The sequence below is a fragment of the Pleurodeles waltl genome, chromosome 4_2 (genome assembly GCF_031143425.1).
Source record: "Pleurodeles waltl isolate 20211129_DDA chromosome 4_2, aPleWal1.hap1.20221129, whole genome shotgun sequence".
Taxonomy (NCBI): Eukaryota; Metazoa; Chordata; class Amphibia; order Caudata; family Salamandridae; genus Pleurodeles; species Pleurodeles waltl.
The window spans coordinates 795,903,631-795,923,727 of record NC_090443.1 but is presented as its reverse complement, the minus strand read 5'-3'; the positions used below and the strand labels follow the sequence as shown (position 1 = coordinate 795,923,727).

Sequence of the window (20,097 nt, the reverse complement as noted above, 5' to 3'; positions counted from 1 at the left end):
TACAAAGTAGAGAAGGGGAAAATGCAATATGTACAGCAGGAGGTTAGTTATCTGGATCAGATGATGTCAGCAGCAGGTCCGCAGATCACACTTGAGCACACGGACTATCGGGCTATGCCACCACCGAAATCAAAAAAGGACAAGTAGAATATTTTAGGACTGTGCAACCACATCTGGCAGTGGGTCTTTGATTACAACATGCTCATTGACCCTTTACTTGAGGCCATGAAAAAGGCAAAAGCTGGCCACAAGGAATTAGCCTGGATGCCTGAGATGCACGCATTCCCAGTATAGGGGACACTGGATTATAGGAAGGAATTCTTCTTATTCAGCCACAGCAACAGGCGAGTCATGTCATGTCATGACACAAAAATATCCCCTGTGGTACAAGCCCGTTGCGTACTACTGGGGCTCTTAGACTCCGTCAAGGGTCACTTCCGATGCCAGCAGGTGCTAGCAGCAGTGTCCTTTGTTGTCGACAAGAGCACCTCCATTGGCATGGGAGCACCTAACGCTGTATGCAGAACATTCAGTGTTTGCGGTTATGCAAAATAGCAAGAGCACACTGACCAAACAATGGGTTTCGGGCTTCGAGTTGATTCGCTCTAGGCCATCGCTAAAGTAGTACGGAGCCACCTAGAGAGCCCAGCCACCTTCCCATTGAATGAGATGCAGGAGGGAGAGGAGACCCAGGGCTGCACCACATACAACCCTAAGGGAATCAGCTGGGCAGGAGGAGGATCCCATCCTAGATAATGAGGCACTGTTCACTGACGGTTCCTCCACAATCAACCTAGAGGCAGGGGTGAGACACACGGGGGCAGCCGAAGTCATGCCCGTAGCCATGACCCCTCAGAAAAGCTGCAGGTCAACGCACAGCTAACTCTCCTCCCCATCACTCAGCACAGGTGGCAAAACGGACAGCTCTAATTGAAGCCCTCATCCAAAACTCGGGTAAGACGGTGACAGTTTTTTCGGACTCAGCCTATGTCACCATCATACTACACTCAAGCATAGGAAGGTGAAAAAGGAGAGATTCTAAAATCAGGAGGCACACTCATCGCACACCGGGACCTCCTAGAGTTACTCATCAACACGCTGACCCTGCCTAAGCACATGGCTGTGGTAAAATGTGCTGCTCATACCGGAGGCAAGGATTTCGTATCCTGGGGGAAAGCACTAGCCAACCAAGTTGCAAAAAGGGTAGTATATGGTACCATGAAGGAGGCTTGTCCATTCTCCCTACAATAGGCATCAGAGTCGGAAACCCCACAAGACGAGCCTCATAAGGAAATTTGCATGATTGTACTTGAGGGAGTTTCAGGAAAGAAAAGGAGAGATGGATAACCAGGGGCTGCACACAGACAGCACACAACCTCATAAAGAGGCACACTCACAGGGAAAACCGTTAGGCCACAGAGCTTAGTCAACATAGCTTTTCTACAATTACACTTATACCAACACACACAGGGACAACATGATGGCAGAACTTCAGAATAACTGGTTTATACCCAATCTCTCTGAAATAGTGATAATGTACTTAAGCAAATGCTCTGTCTGCAATTCTACTACCTCAAACCTACTCTCAAGGTAGTGGCTTCGGCTATCCCCAGACGAAAGGGGCCTTCCAGGACATTACACATCGACTTCATTGACATGATCGACCGATATGCTAACTATCAGTACCTGATAATAGTGGTCTGCCCATACTCTAGGTGGATCGAAGTAGGTCCTTCCGTGCACTGCAACACCAAGGCAGCAGCAACGTTCCTTGTCAGAGAGGTAATACCCAGGTGGGGGCTACCAGATGTCATCCGGTCGGAAAACAGAAAGCACTTTGTTAACTGCATGTTTGACCACATCTGTACCTTATTAGGGATTACACACATACTAGCTGAAGAGTACCACCACCAATGCAACTGTGTCGTTGAGAGACTCAATGGCCTGTTAAAAAATAAAATGAGTAAAATTTGTGCCAGCGTCAACAAGAAGTGGCTCCAATGTTTGCCCCTAGCCTTGTTCGCACTGAGGAAGCCATCAAGCAGCGACCACCGTCTCATACAACACCAGATAGTAACCAGTAGACCAATGAGGACACCCATCCACGAAACTCAGACCAAACAGAGTGCTGAGACTAGCTCTCAAGGGATGAATTACATGTGTATCGCTCAGAGCTGAACAAAACCATCAAGCTCTTATCCAAACAGGTCACTCATCGGAGCTCCAGGTGCACCACTGCCAAAGTACCATATCAAATACCTCCACCTGGTCAAGAAGTTTACATTCGGAAATTTGTAAGAATATAGAAGCAAGCCAAATTTGAAGGACCCTACTGAGTAACCTCCGTCAGGCCTATCGCCCTCAAAGTAGAAGGGAGAGATGCATGGGTCCACCTTTCCGACATATCGCTGAAACCTTCCATAGCACACCCCTCATGGACTGCACCGCAAATGTTTTTAAACCGTTTTTAAACTCAAACTCCTCGCACCAAGAAGACCATGAACAGCTCTACTGGAATCATCTCAAAGCCAACAATGTTCCAAAGGTTATTTGTTTTTATGCATTTTATGCATTTATACATCCTCTGGATGCTAGGGATGCTATTGCATCTATGCATTTTGAAAGAACGGTCTAGTCTGATAGAGTCTAGTAAAACAAAAATGTCACCACGCTTGATCAGGGACCTCTCTTAAGGCACCTTTAATTACACGATACCCAACACTAGCATCCCACACGCACTATACAGTGCTCTTTTACACAACACGTGGTATCGACACATGACTACCATGGGCTCCAAGACATCAGCCGGGTTATGCTAGGTCTGTTCACTGATACCACATGCAGTAGGCACAAAAAGGCGCTACTTATCCCAAGAGGTAGCCCCTGAAAAAGCAAAATGCCTGCTCCATCTGTATCTGTGTAGAATCAGCCAAAATGCAACCTAACAGAGTAGAGCCCAAAAGGGTTATATTATATCTGACCCGCTCCGAGAACAATCCTACAGCACTGTAAACTGAGCTAGACAGGATGAGCAGGAAGGGAGCTATAGGGGAGGACACCATTAGGCCCTGAAATTTTCATGAGAAGAGATTTTTAGAAGTTGTTAAGCCATCTAACCAGTGCACAAACATGTACGTTCCTGCTTTCATCTGTGGTCCCAGACTGGCCCTTAGCTGGGGCTGCCTTCGTTATTAACAAAGGGACCCAGACACGGAGTTTCAGTGCAGGGCCATCCACCTCTATGATATGAAGGGAAATGGGTCTTGTAGGGGAGGATTAAATATCAGTGTAGATACTCCATGTCAGGAGATGTGGGACACCGAGATAGACAGGTACACATGGCTAGTAGGTAAGAGGCAACCCCTAACTGTACAGACACACACTGTATTTATTGTGTTTAAGAGGCAAAGGCACCATTCCACTGGGCACAGACAAAAACTGCGTCACAGTACTCCACAATCCGGACATGCAATAGGCCAACTTCACGCGAATGGACACCTACTGGCAGTGCGGCAAGTTTGCTTACACCAAACTTGTCCCTGGATGGCGTGGCCTCGGGTCCCTCGTCACCATTCACACCCATTATTTTGGTTTGGTTCAGTACAAGTACATTTCTGAGGAATTTAGACTTCATCAATGCCCAAGTATAGGCAAGAGGGTCTATACCCTTCTTCACCTTGCAGACCAAAGCAAATGCCCGCTGGTTGCAAATAACCAGGTGGGAAATGCTCAAAATGATGAACAAACTGCGCTCGGCCTTAATGCAATCAAGGATGAACTGAGAGCCGTCTGCTTGATGGTAATATAATATCGGCAAGTTTTGGACTTGATGACCACAATGGAGGGTGGGATGTGTGCAAAAATTGATGCATCTTGCTACACTTTTATATCTGGCAATGACAATGACAATTGAACTCTGACTCTTGCCATTCAAGCATTGCACCAACTACAGGACATGTGAGAAGAGGGAGGTGCCCTGAGCAGGAGTAGTTCACAAACTGTTTCTCCTGGCTCCCCCAGTGACTGACCAGTCTGTGCACATCATTGTTGCCCGTTATCATTTTGCTATTGTTATTGTGTGGTTTCCTGCTCTAAAAACGCAGCTACCAAATTGGGTAGAGTACACGTAGCAAGGGAAGTGGGACAACAAGGTACTGAAAATTCATCTAGAGGGAGGAATGTTAATATTGAATTCATTTATGTTGATGTACACGGCGATGCATTTATTTACGTGAACAAAGTCGCATCACCATTACTGGATTCCCCTGAGAGTGGCTCCAATAAAACACACGTGGCCAGGGGACGCAAACATTCCCAAAAACACCATAAGGTTATATGCCACATGTAGTTAGGAACACACAGCCAATCAGAACACAGCACATGCAGCGCCCCCGCGCCCCTCAGGCCAGATATCTGGCCATGTACACGCTGACCCACATTGTGTCTACGCCAGGCGAGGCCCAACTGCATTCACTATCTAGAAGTGTATTAATGACTCCTTGACAACCGTTCACATTTATTACCAGAAAAGGATGTCTCTTATGGTTTTATGACACTCGGAGAAATGTATAAAAACTTGCTTCAATCTGATGTACAAGTAGAGACAGTCTGCAGACCCCGGTTCTGTAACTTGTCTCCAGGCCGTAATGTTTAATTAAATTAACCATTTCCTGTTTTTCCAGACACCTCTTGTCTATTGTTTTTTTAAGATAAATTCTCATTCCAGCAACAATTCACTGCCCAGGCTCCAGACTGGGTGCATGAACAATAAAGTGCTGAAGTGTTCTTTGTGTTGCCTATTAAGGTGCAAGAGGGGCTGTGTCCAGCTCTGCCACTCTCCTGCCACAGATGGCCTATCAAGGCACACCTAAACCCCACTATTGTGTGGCTTTCTAGGGGTGGTGAATAAACTAAGTACAACTGCCAACTACAGCCAGTCATATGACCCAGGAACAGGCTGCAGGCTCCAATAGGGCATAAAAATGGGAGTTAAGCCTTGGAAGTGGGCTCTATTGCAAAGTCAAATTGCCAGTTTAAAACTGCATACAGACTGCAATGGCAGGCCTAGGGCATGTTTCAAGAGGCTACTCAAGTGGGTGGCCCAATAAGTGCTGCAAGCTCACAGGCAGCATTTAATTTACAGACCCTGGATATAGGGTATACCACTTTACTAGGGACTTATAAGTGAATTAAATATAGCGGTAAGGTGCACAGAGTCCTAAAGCCAACAAAAACAAAATCAGAAAAATAGGAGGGTCAAGGCAAAAGGCTTGGGGGAAGGCCACAACCCTAAGCTGACAGACCTATCAACCTAGTTCACAGAATGTGTCTGCCCTGGGAGATGGGCAGCTGGAAAAGGAAGCTTTAAAATCAGGTAGTCTCCAGGGAAGAATGCTGAATAGGTACATGATTTCATCTGCCGCTGCAAGTTCCTGAAGTGAAACAGTTCTTTTGAGCCCATTCACAAATCAACCTCGCAACATCTCTCTTGGAAAACTGTTTTCCTTGTAGCAATCACATCAGCATGTAGAGTTAGCAAAATCCAGGCATTGTGTTCCTCCGAACCATAGATCGTTTTTCATTCCAGTAAGGTAGTGATCAAGACTCACCCAAAATTCCTACCTGAAGTCAGTTTGGACTTTCACCTCAGACTACTTCCTTGCCCACTTTCTTTCTGTCCATGCATTGTGAGTTTCAATTGACATTTCAAATGTGTGCAGAGACTCAACAGCTGGAAAAAAGCTCACAATGCAGTTCACAAACCTGGAGTCTTATATTTAATTTTGTGGCAGGAAAACTGCATATTTCATCCATCTAAGGTGTGCTCTAGGCTTTCTCAGGGTTGGGTGAGTTTTCCTTGCTCTGAAATGGTACGAGAATTTATTTATCAAGAATGAGAATCTTGAACCGAGAGATCTCGTTCACGATCCACCGTTAGTGGCTGGTGCACAAATCTTACAAAATAGTTCATGAACCTTGGGTCTTAATTTTGATATTTTTTTCATAGTAAAATGACACTTTCTACCTTTGTGGGATGTGCCTTAGAATTGGAGTAGGCTCACTATGCCTCTTGATTTTATCTTCTCACAACATTTGCCAACCTCATGAGACATTTCACAAATTGGAAATTATAAATGGCAAAATAACATGCCTTAGCCAATCCAATGACTCTCTATTTAAATTTCAGTTTGTGTTTCTATCCACAAATCTTCCTCAAGTGTCAATAAATTTCAAGCACATCTGGATAGAGCTGGATAGATCTTTGTCTAGATCACAAAACACCTAGAAGGGCCCTCTGTTCCCAGGACAAAATTAGTACATTTGTTTTTGCTGTTTTGAGTTGTTTTGGCAAAAGAATTCCCAGTGAATTTAAATGGAAACTACAAATTCTGGAACAGATAATATAAATTTCATCTTCATGACCAATCCTCATCAAACCTTCCTACATCCATCTTAGTTGAATGTTTATTCTTTTTGGAGGTTAACCTAGTTCAGATCACTCAGTGGTCTTGGCACCGAGAAAGAAAAGTTCTGCAGCAGCCTGATCTCGTCTCCAGCAAGAAACACATTAAAAACAAATCTGCATGTGTTCTTTGGCTTTCTGTTTGCCCCTAGTGGAAATACAGCCTTTTTTTCTATAAGTATCAGTCTTATGGACATCTACATTTTAAAAGTTGTACTGCAGGGTTCTATCTACAATTAATGACAGGGAGTGTCTCAGCACCACAAGATGACGACTGTGATGAGAGCATTCCCGGCTGTTCTCACACAATCCTTACATAACTGAGGTTGAAGCCAAACCATGCATGATCTGCTGCTGCATTGGACCTCTCCTGGGTGGAACGGCTCGGTTCATGCGTTCCTGCCAGGCTCCAAGCGTATATTTCAAGACCCTGTGCCTGCGGCCTACTGCTGGGCTTGAGAGCGTCCGCTGCTGGAGATTAGAGACGCGCAGTCCGTGACAAAGGTGTATCACTCCACTGAGCCCCAAGCGGAACCACTGCATCGCTAACAGTTCAGCAGCAAGGGGCTTGGACAGCGCCCCCTACGATTGGCAGTGAGTAATACAACTCCACACTAGTGGCCCTGGCCCAGAGGTACATACAGTAACACTATTTTGCAGGCAGAGAGCATACATTGTCTCATCTATTGGTAGCCCTGCCGGTACACCCTACCAAGGATGCTGGTTGCAGAGGCAGGCATAAATGTGGTGTCTATGCATCTGAAGTCACAGCTGGTCACTGCTGATTGTAAATCAGGAGGTAGCCCTACTTCTGACCCTGACCAAGTAGACATTGTTCTAGTGACACAACTACACAGTGGACCTGATAGCTTATTTAAACACCTCACTGCTGCAATTCCATCTTCTACTAAGGGACAAAATTGCTCCTGCATGGACTATCTGGTGACTCATCATTAATTGGCATCAACATCTTAACGTCTGAGCAGGGGGTAGTTTGATCTCCTGCAAAAGCAAACACTGCTCCTGCATCACTGATTTCTATGGGGCCTCTTCTGATGGGCTCAAGGGTAAGGCGGGTCTTCCTTCTGGCAACCTACCACTTCCTTAACTGTGGGATGGATGCTGGAGTGAATTTCATTATACAGCCTGCTGCTACACCCACCCCGGCCCAATCCCATAGACTGGGTGCTCTCCCCACCAGCTTCCTTGTGCTTCCTTCCTGAGGACTAACTGGGAGGGGACACTTAGTTCTATTGTTATGGTATATTGACACTATGCACATCTCCCAGGTGACTCACAGGAACCGCTGTGGCTTGGGGGAGGGAAGAAGGCCAGACTCCACCAAAGGTGACCGCTCCAAGGGGTTAGTTCTCTCAGCAGCCCCCACTTAACCTAATATTTTCCCTGATGGGGAGACGTACAGCTGGAGAACTGCACTCTTAGCCCAACAGCTTCTAAAATGGCACATGATCAACTAATCGATACCCCTCGAGGCTCTACGAATTTGGCCCATAATTAGCCTAACAATACCCTCCCTCAACTGGAGAAACCAGACTAGATCATTCAAGCCACTGGGAGACTAGATCAGCATTGAAAAATAAAGTAGACATAGTCACAATTGAACTTGGCCTACTGTGAGATGATCAAAGAAATCTCTCTGAACGTGTGAAGAAAAATTAAACAACTTAACAAGCACTGCAGCCAGAGTCTGCAGATCTCCGTAGTCCAATTACTAGTTGTTTTTAGTGGGAAGAGCAGAGGGTGCGGAAGGACGCTCCAAACGCTGTAGTATCCACTTAACTGGCCTGCCAGAAGGTTCAGAAGGATCGGACCACACCAAGGTCCTTGAGAACTGCTTGTCCAAACAGGCTGCACACCTACTGGCCTCTCTCCCTTCTTTGCTGTGGAATGTGCTCATCACCTTCCAGATTGAAGCACTTTGGTTGGAGCTTCTCCTAAGCCGACAGTGGCCAAAATATGAAACTTTCATGACAAAGACACACTAGTAGGCATTGAGAGACAGACCGGACACCTAGCCTTTGAGGGTGCCCACATCATGCTTTGACTGGATTACATGCTGGCAGTAGAGCCTCCCTGAGCTTTACTTATGGAGGTGAAACAAACTCAGAGACCTGGGCCTCAAAATGCTCTTTGCTTTTCCCCGCTAAGCTGAATAACAGCAAAAGACAACTCTGGCCACTGAGTATGCTTCTCCTCACTGCCAGTGAAAAATGTCTTCCCTCAGAGTTGCCCTCTTAGCTCAGCCCAGCATGCTCAGAGAAGGCCCTCCTCTTAATGTAGCACCCCTAGTGCTCACTCACTGGCTCCAAAACAGCTGGAGTGGAGTTTTGTGCTTTCTCTGGCCTCATAACTGCATGATCCCGAGATACGCTCCAAGCATGGGGTTACTGACTCTCTACAATTGGATAGATTTGCAGAGCCCCTTAGTAAGTATTGTTTCAGCCAAACCCTATTTATTATGCCTCAAACTGTGGATGATAATGTCTGAGCTTATATTGTACTGTTGCTTTCCCCTGTTACATGCAGGCCTCAAGAACTGGATTGCTCATCTGTAATTGTATTGGCTATACTCCGATATAACTTACTCTTCACGTTTAACTGACCACAAGATTATCATATCCTTTTACTACTCTACTACTGTATGCAATACTTCTCCCTGATTAATTTCGCCCCTCCCAACACTACTAACACCTCAGTGGTGACAGAGTATGGTCGAACAACACAAGACTGATTGTTTATTCCCCCCCCCACAACCCAACCCCCCAGGATCTCTTGGTCCTAAATAGGGGGGTAATTAAACCTTTTGACTTGCACATATGCATTGACCCTGACCATCCAGAGTTCAGTTCACCCCGATCATGTGAGTTATCCTGTTTGGGTGAGCACTACCGGGCCTCCATTTTTACATGTTACGCCTCTTGTTACCCCACACAGCATTTTCCCTATGAGGTTCACACTGTTCCCCGTGAATTTGACAGTTAATCACTGATTCTATTGACTGCGATTGGACAGACAAATATTCTACTGTGGCGCTGGGATGCAGAGCTGGGTACTTTGTTTTAACAAGCCTGGATCTTGTATTGTTGTTTCTAATTAACTTAACAGAATCACAGTGGACTGACCTGATGGGGATTGGGACCTCCAGACTCAGCTGTGCTGTCCCAATATCACCAAACTTGCCCTTCCATATTTTCTCTAACCATGACTAGGTATATTCTACTGTCCTGGAATGTGCTGTTGATTCATAGATTTTTGTGACTGGGGGTAAATGTTTGCATTGCTCAGCATTCCATACATCATCTCTTCTTTTTGCATGTGTCTCCCCAAGTGGGAAGGGTATGCCCAAAAGTTGGTTCCGTGCTCACTGCGCACAGGATTCAAGCTAGCCTAGCTGATGAGGGGTGATACCCTGAAACCGGTCCTAGGATGCTTGTTTCCAGTCCAGGGAGGACCTGGCTTTGCAGATCGTGCTGGACTGGTCCCATGAGGAACAGGGTCAAGACTGATTAGCGTGTGGCTGGGTCCAAACTGGGGTGGCATGGTGAGCTAAAAAACAATGGATTAAACCCAGATCTTTGTGACTCAGGGTGAATGTTTGCATTGTTCAGCATTCCGTCCATCATCTGTTCTTTTTGCAGTTGATTCAGAGACTAGCACCAGCGCCTTCCTTTGCACTAGCACTTTACATTCACCTCTCACGGAGCACCTTTTGCTCCATTTTAAATTATCAATGTTGCTCCTTATGATGCATTAATTTTATAAAATAATATACATCTATTTGTTCAATTTACAGCCTATATTTTTGTATGATTGATACTTGGGATCTTTTGACCCAGAGGGAGGATATACGTGTTAGAGCTACCTGAAGGAACATGATGTGTATAAACTTAATCTGACTGAACCATTACTTTGCATACTGTACTTAACCCAGGATCCGAAGAACATAAGTTAACCCCAAACCTTATTGTGCAGGCATGACTGAAGGCCATGCCAAGAGAGCCCAGGAGCAAAAGAACTGGAAGCATTAATTGCAGAAACATCCTCCTCTGGTGTGATTTTCCTTTAAACGCAATTGGAAGACTGTGCACGGGTATCAGAAACACGAATTTACAGATGACAGTTAACATTTAAGTCTCTGAAAGGAAGCGAAGAGATAAAAAAATGGGGGTTCCAATGACAGAGTCTCTTTCATAAAGTTAGTATTGATGCAGGAAAGGGGTGGACTGAGTAAAATGTGAATTACCACTAAGTAATGACAGCACCGTATTGTCATGGAACGTAACTACATCACTTACTAATATTTTCAGTTAACTTTGTTCCCTGCTGATTACAATTCACTCACTACAGCTTTATATATTTTAAGGACTCTGATACAGAAAAACAAAATTATGTAATCAACGGTGTCTTATCTGATAGCTACAAATGTTATAACTTACCTTGGTGGAACCTCAGTAAGTTGATTCTTGCTGAAATTTACAGTAGTAATTGCAATGTTTCCCACAGCATTGAATATTTCATCTGGAATGATGGGTGCCTGTTTTTCACTGAAAAGGAAAATGTAATTTACTACTTACTGAAATGTTAAATGTATTCACAACAATATATTCATACAATATTCAATTGGCAGTGATTTAATGGACACAGTACCACTACATTTTAGGATTTCACAGGCACTTCTAAGATCATCACAAATAAAAAGAAGAATAAAACGTAGCATGACTGGGGAACTGGGAAGTATTCAAGGTGGTAAATGAGCAACGGTCAAGACTAGTTTGAGAGTCCAGGGTAGGTTAGGAGTTTCCAGTATTCTTTTTTAAGGAGTCATTTGTTTTAGATAAGGTGCTTTACAAAGTTGTCACATCAATATAACGGTAACAAAACTAAAGATTAATTCTATAGCCATTCCAGAAAAAGTGCAGCATCGTAACAGATCAGTCGACCAGTGTATACAGTATTACCATGCATGTAACTAAGTAAGAATAAAGTATCTTCATTGCATGCATTGACCAAAGATAAAAGAAGTGTGGCAATACATAGGGCCTCATTCTGGGTTTGGCGGGCGGGCGGGCGGCAGAGGCCACCCACCAAGCTTGTTAGGTTGGAAGACCGACACGCTGGTCTTCCGCCTGATGGCCCTATTATGAGTTTCCCGCTGGGCCAGTGGGAAACTACCCAAAACATTGACGCTGGCTTGTAATAGGGCCGGTGGCAATGTTGTGGTGCGTCAGGTGCGACGGGGGAGGTGCTGCTACTGCTCGAACAGCAAGGTCTTGAGAAGTTTCCTGAAGGTAAGGAGATCTTTGGTCTGGTGCAGGTGGGTGGGAAGAGTGTTCGACCATTTGGCAGCGAGGTGTGAGAATGATCTACCGCGGTTGTAGTTCTGCGGACGCGTAGGACGGTTGCAAGAGCGAGGTCGGTGGAGCGGCGATGCCAGGTCGGGGAGTAGAAGGAGAGCAGTCTGTTGAGGTATTCTGGTCTGGTGTTGTGCAGTGCTTTGTGAGCATGGGTGAGGAGTTTGAAGGTGATTCTCTTGTTGCCTGGGAATCAATGCAGGTTTTTTCAGGTGGTCTGTGATGTTGCAGTGGTGGGAGATGTCCAGGATGAGGCGCGTGGAGGAGTTCTGGATGCGTTGCAGCCTCTTCTGGAGTTTGCCCATGGTTCCTGCGTAGAGGGCATTGCCGTAGTCCAGTTTGCTGCTTACGACCTATTAGGGTTATTTGTCCAGTACAACCCTAGTCAACACCGTCGGATGACTGTGGTATACGTGTAGGCATTCCATCCTTGAGCACTAACACACCTGGAAGCATAGGGCTTTATCAGTGCAATAGCATATCTACTAGCCTTCACGTATTATAGTCACAATAAGATCCCCAAAAGTCACCATTGGGTGTCTCAGAAAGTTCATATGCTGCCAGTCTTAACTCGGAGACCCATTTTGTAGATGAAGGTATGTGCACCATCCTCCAGTATGTGAGGATGCAGGTTTTAGCTCTACAGAGGGTCATGGCTGTCCAACGACCCCATTTTAAGTAATCTCCAACATGTGTCTGTCAGACTTAGCCCTTAGACCCTGGCAGGTGTCCTTTGCCATTCATGAAGATCTTAAAGCAGGAGTATTTAAGACATGCTTCCCTCTGGTCTCTGTCATGGGTTTCTAACAGTGTAGACCAATCTCCCTCAGCGTAAATAAAATATTTACAAGCCCCTGCCACTTCTGCATAGTACGGCATGCCAGGTCATTGGTATACATATGCGTAATCAGTGTGCTGTAAAGTCTTACTACGACCCCTTTCCAAGTGACATTTTATTTTGTGAATGTAAAAATTGAGGAGGGTAGCAGTGTTATGTTATGTCTTCCCAGTTTGTAAGGCAGGTATTTTATAAGTTGGTGATATCTCCAAGTGGGAGACAGATAATATGAATTCCTGCTTGAGTATGTCAAAGGATTTCACTACTCCCTCTTGTATTAAATAACCTAGTTGGTAGTCCGTCCATTACCTCAGATGTGCAATCTAAATGCTACCCCACTGGTCTTGAAACCTATAATGTGCAATAGCAAGTCTTTGCTATGAATGTGAAATTTAATTTGCTTCCGTGCAAGGATATATGAAACCTAGCCTTAACTGTCGGCGGAAGGGGGGTGTTTAAGCTTGCTATACATTATATCAACAGTCGACAACAGAGAGCAGGGTTAACAGGTTCTTTTATTTCTTACCTGCATATGTTTTTCCCAATTTTCTCTAAAGTATTTGGGACAGTTGGTTTACTAAATCGTATATACAGGGAGTGCAGAATTATTAGGCAAGTTGTATTTTTGAGGATTAATTTTATTATTGAACAACAACCATGTTCTCAATGAACCCAAAAAACTCATTAATATCAAAACTGAATATTTTTGGAAGTAGTTTTTAGTTTGTTTTTAGTTTTAGCTATGTTAGGGGGATATCTGTGTGTGCAGGTGACTATCACTGTGCATAATTATTAGGCAACTTAACAAAAAAAAAATATATACCCATTTCAATTATTTATCATTACCAGTGAAACCAATATAACATCTCAACATTCACAAATATACATTTCTGACATTCAAAAACAAAACAAAAAAAATCAGTGACCAATACAGCCACCTTTCTTTGCAAGGACACTCAAAAGCCTGCCATCCATGGATTTTGTCAGTGTTTTGATCTGTTCACCATCAACATTGCGTGCAGCAGCAACCACAGCCTCCCAGACACTGTTCAGAGAGGTGTACTGTTTTCCCTCCTTGTAAATCTCACATTTGATGATGGACCACAGGTTCTCAATGGGGTTCAGATCAGGTGAACAAGGAGGCCATGTCATTAGATTTCCTTCTTTTATACCCTTTCTTGCCAGCCACGCTGTGGAGTACTTGGACGCGTGTGATGGAGCATTGTCCTGCATGAAAATCATGTTTTTCTTGAAGGATGCAGACTTCTTCCTGTACCACTGCTTGAAGAAGGTGTCTTCCAGGAACTGGCAGTAGGACTGGGAGTTGAGCTGGACTCCATCCTCAACCCGAAAAGGCCCCACAAGCTCATCTTTGATGATACCAGCCCAAACCAGTACTCCACCTCCACCTTGCTGGCGTCTGAGTCGGACTGGAGCTCTCTGCCCTTTACCAATCCAGCCACGGGCCCATCCATCTGGCCCATCAAGACTCACTCTCATTTCATCAGTCCATAAAACCTTAGCAAAATCAGTCTTGAGATATTTCTTGGCCCAGTCTTGACGTTTCAGCTTGTGTGTCTTGTTCAGTGGTGGTCGTCTTTCAGCCTTTCTTACCTTGGCCATGTCTCTGAGTATTGCACACCTTGTGCTTTTGGGCACTCCAGTGATGTTGCAGCTCTGAAATATGGCCAGACTGGTGGCAAGTGGCATCGTGGCAGCTGCACGCTTGACTTTTCTCAGTTCATGGGCAGTTATTTTGCGCCTTGGTTTTTCCACACGCTTCTTGCGACCCTGTTGACTATTTTGAATGAAACGCTTGATTGTTCGATGATCACGCTTCAGAAGCTTTGCAATTTTAAGAGTGCTGCATCCCTCTGCAAGATATCTCACTATTTTTGACTTTTCTGAGCCTGTCAAGTCCTTCTTTTGACACATTTTGCCAAAGGAAAGGAAGTTGCCTAATAATTATGCACACCTGATATAGGGTGTTGATGTCATTAGACCACACCCCTTCTCATTACAGAGATGCACATCACCTAATATGCTTAATTGGTAGTAGGCTTTCGAGCCTATACAGCTTGGAGTAAGACAACATGCATAAAGAGGATGATGTGGTCAAAATACTCATTTGCCTAATAATTCTGCACTCCCTGTATGTATATAAGGGAGACGCAGACCTCCTGATGCCGTGCCTACATATCACTTTTGTAGTCATAAACACAGTATCCTCCATGCCATTTGAAGTTCAGAAATTTGACAGCGATATCTTTCAGTACTTTGGTGGGATTGGCATGGGTAGCATCCAAAGGAGGTAATTATATTGTGACAGAACCACCATCTTTATTATTTGGACTCTACTTGAGAGGAAAATCTGAGAAAATTATTTTTCATTTATTGTAACGGGTGAAGGTTGTCATGTGCCATACTATCCAAGCCCCTATAAATCAACACCTACCCAGTATGGACATTGTAAGAGTGGCCAAAAGACAATCCATGCAAACTTCATACACATATAAATGGAAAGGGATTATTCTGTAGAGCCAACATAAAATGGTGACCGACCTACATGCCAGGAAGCTGTGATTATTCCTTATATCAATACTAGTCTATCAGAGTGCATTTGGCAGCCATTACAGCTTATAGGAAAGGTATTTCCCAAAATTCATTCTTCACGATAGATTCAAGGAAAACTGGAAGGGTTAAAGAAGACTTAGACCCCTAGAAGTCTGTCCTCTCCTTTTTGAAAGTGAAATCTGTCTTAATTTAGATTGACGGCTCCTTCTTTTAAAAACCCATATAAGGCTTCATTGCAGCATCTTTGATAGAAGACAGAGTTCTTAATAGCAATAACTTATGTCTGCAGAGTAAGTGACCTTCAAACCCTTTCAACAGTAGAGCCCTGTACAGTCTTCCTTTCCAATGTTGTGGTAATGACACCACATCCTGTCTTGTTAAAAGTATCTCAGATTTTCACTGAAATCAATCTTTATCCTTAACTATTTTATTAAGAAACCTTTCCACTCTACAAGACAGACTTAAAGTGAGTTTTGAAATTTTATATAGATTGCACAAAAGATGTAAGAGCAATCAAATTTTAGCTAACTATGGTCTCCTTCAAAAAGGCTTTGCTATATCTCAGCAATCATTCTCAAGGTGGATAGTCTCATGCATCTCCTTTTGGTAGTAATTAGCCAACAAAACATTAATTACCCAGGAAACTCAGAGGATACTGCACAAGAGGAAGGACACACACTGTTGCTAGCTTAAACTATTCCTGTCAGATTCTTACAAGGCAGAAACACTGACAAATACCAACAGTTTCACTAATCATTGTTTGGACTCAGATTCTAAAACACACACAATAGTTGGGCAAGCTACCCTAAAAAAAACTATTTTGTTAAGTACCTTTCACTATAGCTAGAATAAAGAGGCCACCTGATCCCGTAGGGACCAGTGTGCTATGCACATTTCACTTTCCTAACTATCAATGAAGATCCTAAGATGCACGTGGGAAAATAACAAAAATTACTTGCTTAAAATCCTCGTTCAGCATCGTAGGAATCTTCATTTAAGTCATGAACAACCCTCCCTCCTCTTCAGTCTCTATTCTTCAACAGTAGGACAGTATCTATAGATAGAGACTGGTATAAGCTCCTCAAAAAGGTCTGAGGCTCTCATGCAGCTTCGAGTAGAAGGCAAGCTGGGAGATGGAAGCTAATGGCTGTTTAGAAGGGCAGTGCATATTATTTCCAGCTTCTTATTTAATTCCGTTTACCAGACTATATTCCTCTTTGTTTTAGGCTTACACTCCTTACTTAGAGCTCCTCTGTGTAAGGACTTCAGGAAACAGTGTTGCAATGCTGTCTGGGCTGCCAAAAAAGACTGTGTAAATAAAAGGCTTTTAAAAAATAATGCCAGATTGCACCTCTATTTCTAGTACATTCTTTTGAGTGGATTTGAAACTTTCCTGGTTCTCTGCATGCGCAAGAGAATATTCTACATTCATTACAACAAGGAGTTCCTACAATGCAGAATGCATGGGGTGATTAAGGGAAAAACAAAGTCATGAATATTACCAGTAAATACATCCAGTCATTACCTCCTCATCCCATTCCTTACTCTAAGAGTATATAGCAAAGCGACATGATTGTTGGTAACCAGAATATACTGAACAGAGACATACCAGCCAATAGAAAGTAGTTACGCTGAAGCATGGACAGACAAAATGCCACTGTGCAAAAACTAGAGCAAAGCAGGGTGACTAAGGACAGGAGCCGAGGCTCATATGCCAACTGAACCACCTTAACGAATATAGCAACCCGTATGACAGCTCAACACACTGCAAACACCCAGATCATCCTGGGCAAGGGCAGTGGGGAAAAAGCCAGAAACAAGAACACGACCAGGGCACAATTAGAATAAGAACCTCCAGAAGAACTCCACACAGAAGAGAAGTGGAGAGAATCACCTGAAAAAAGAGATGATCCATAAATGAAAAATAATAGCAAATGCAGAAGGTACCTTGGCCCATGAGGACAATGGGCAAAGGAAGGAGCTCCTCAGACATCCCAAAAAACTTGCCATACAAAACAGAGGAGGCAGAGAAAACCTGGCAGCCAAACCACTCCAAGGAACTCCAAGTAACTCTCGGAACTGCCATGAGCAGAGCTGAGATGACAACAGTACCACCGGGGAGATCAGGCACTCAGGCATGGTGGAAACCTTGCATCCTTAGGAGAGGAAACATTAAGAGAAATACAGCCTGATTAGTGACCCCAACAGTCAGATGCTAGCTAACAGTGACAGAAGTAAAGCACATTATAGTCAACCACACGATCACAGAAAATGAAAGGAACACAGGAGAACAGCAAAGGAGTACCACTATCAACTCCCAGAAAATGAAGGCAAAGATTCTCTTTACGGACAGAAGAGGAGTAGGTATACGCGGTTAGTCACAACGCTCAAAGGAACGAGTCCAGCCCTAATAACAAGAACACCTCACTCCAGTGAAGGAAAATATTTGTCTTCAGAATGGTCATGCGTAGCAGGAGGAACAGGAGTGCTGACCTCATAATATAAAAATGTAGACCCTCAACCCGGTACAAATTTAAGAACTCCAAGCATACCTTTGCTGAGAAACAGTGAAACTGCAACCCATACCGTGAAAATGAAAAGAACTAAAAGCACAAGACAGGAAACCAGTTACCCTAAGGCTAAAATAGGTGAAAACATTGGGTAAACAATAAGCCATAGTGAAACAACCACTTCACAAGCCAATCTCGAGGGAGGGCGGAGGGCAGAGATAGTGAGGATCAAACTCCTGACCAGGCAAAAAGAGGGGGCCACAACGAACAGCAGGGTACCCAAAATATGAGGAGAAGCAGGCTAAAAATACAAGCGGACGCAGATGGTCTAATATTTATAGACGCCAAAACAGCTGTACCATCAACAAATGAAACCTCAGAAAAGACTTCAAATATTAGTAGCGAGAGGCCCATGAGGTCAGTCATAGTAAACCATGGGTCATCCTAATAGTGCAATCCAACAAACCTCAAGAGAAGATGAATAACACCCATGGAACACCAATCACCTCTATCCCCCACAGTAGGGACATGTGTCTATGCAAAACAAACCCCAAGTGAAGTGGGGTAGAAGAACTGTGGGACCACCAAATAACCCCACCAAAAAATTGTAATCCTGCTGAAGGCTTCTCAGGAGGAATACAGGTCATGCTGCACTACTACCTAAAATGGAGGACTGCAGAAAAACAGGCTTGGTGAAAGAGACTATGGGTCCCACTATTGCTCTGAAAAAAGAAATAACGGGGCTGAAGGAGGCGGCCAAGGCTACAGTGGGCCAACACCAGTACCAGGACATATTTGCAAAGGACCTTCGCATTATCTATGCCCATAGGTAAGAAGAGAAAGTCAACCAATAACAAGGGTCCATACCAGCAGGTTGGTTCAAATGGCAAAACGTTGGCGTACCCGAGGGCAGGAGCACAACCTTTTTCATTTTGTGTTACGTTTTATTTTATTTTTTAAATCAACCCTGCCTCCCTACTGCTTGAAAAAAAAGAGAAAATATCAGGCACGCCCAAGGGCGTGCCATTATTTCACAGCGGGTCATGCTTGGCGAACGTGTCCCCTAGCTGGTCTTGAGTGCATGGGGCTTTCACACCCACATTTACCTGGGGGTTGATCCTCTGCTGGGGGGTCCTCCATGGTGCTGTCTGGTTTAAGAGGGGTCTTGGGGTCTGCATTGCAGGGGTCACTTTGCCATGCTCTCTGACAAGCATGGAATCGCGTCGCCATTATGGGGTGGTGCCTCCTTATGTCTTTCTCACCCAATCATGGCCGCCATCCTAAGTTTCCTGATGGAACGATCACCATTTCCAATGGTGGGGTTTTACTGCCTCTTGACATTAGATGACTTCCAGGTCTTTTTTCCTATATAAAGGCCTTGGAAGGGATTGTTCAGTACGTCGCAATGCTCCCAGATTCCTGGTTTCGTGTTCTGGTTTCCTTCTTTGTTTCCAGCCTGCTGTTGCTATACTGGTGAATACTGGTGATTTTTGCCTTGTCGCTTTTTCTTCCTGGCAGTTTCCTCGGAGCACATTCCACTTTGTGTTTCCTTCACTTGTTGGCAAAGTGGCTTCCAGAGGTGATCGTACCAGCTTCAGACTTCCTAACATCCAGTCCAGATGACACACCCTGCATGTAACTCTTGAGAGAAAGAAGCAGCACACAAATTGAGAGCCGATCTTGGCAGATCAAAGCACAAAAATCTCTAGCAGACCTTGGAGGAGTCATGTTACAAGAGGAAGATTGTGGTAACAATCTACCATGAATAAGGGGAAAGTGGCCAGGCAAGATGGCTGCAGAGATGAGCTTTTCCAGAGGTCCCATCCGACCTCTAAAATATCCCACAACATTCTTGGTTACAAGTGGACAACTGTCCTTTAAAGTATTGGGGTTACCCCTCAAACTTGCTCCCAGTCATCGTGATCGGTGGTCCCCCAGACTCCTGGGCTATGGGGAAACTGAAGAGGAGAGCAGAGCGTGCATACACCGCTGGGTCTCATGGCTGGAGCTGCGGGTGTACGACGAGGAATGAGAAAGAAGCAGCCATGGTGTATTTCAGGCAGTGCCCCAGAGACTACCCTCCGCTTGTCAGAATCTGGGTTCCTGCAGTTGTGGGAGGAGACCGATTTGCTCCCCACCATGCATAATCACACAGACACCGGATTACGGAGCCACTCTGTGACGTGAGAAGGATCGAGGTAGGCGGAGATAGATGGTCGATCAGCATGTGCTTTTGTGAATGCTACTAGGCAATGGGCCCCGGGGGACTTTATTTACTGAGCATGAATTGTGCAGGACACCGACCTCCCTGCCCGAGCGGCCCTGCTGGGCACTGGCACA

At 44.6% G+C, this 20,097-nt stretch overlaps 1 protein-coding gene across 1 annotated transcript in view; it reads right to left on the bottom strand.

The window, feature by feature from the left end:
* LRRC40 (leucine rich repeat containing 40) overlaps positions 1-20,097 on the bottom strand; it is a 333,058-nt gene that overhangs the window by 111,360 nt on the left and 201,601 nt on the right. The window contains exon 11 of the mRNA XM_069232449.1: positions 10,921-11,028. Within this exon, the coding sequence (XP_069088550.1) occupies positions 10,921-11,028 (108 nt within the window). The remainder of the gene's footprint in view (positions 1-10,920; positions 11,029-20,097) is intronic.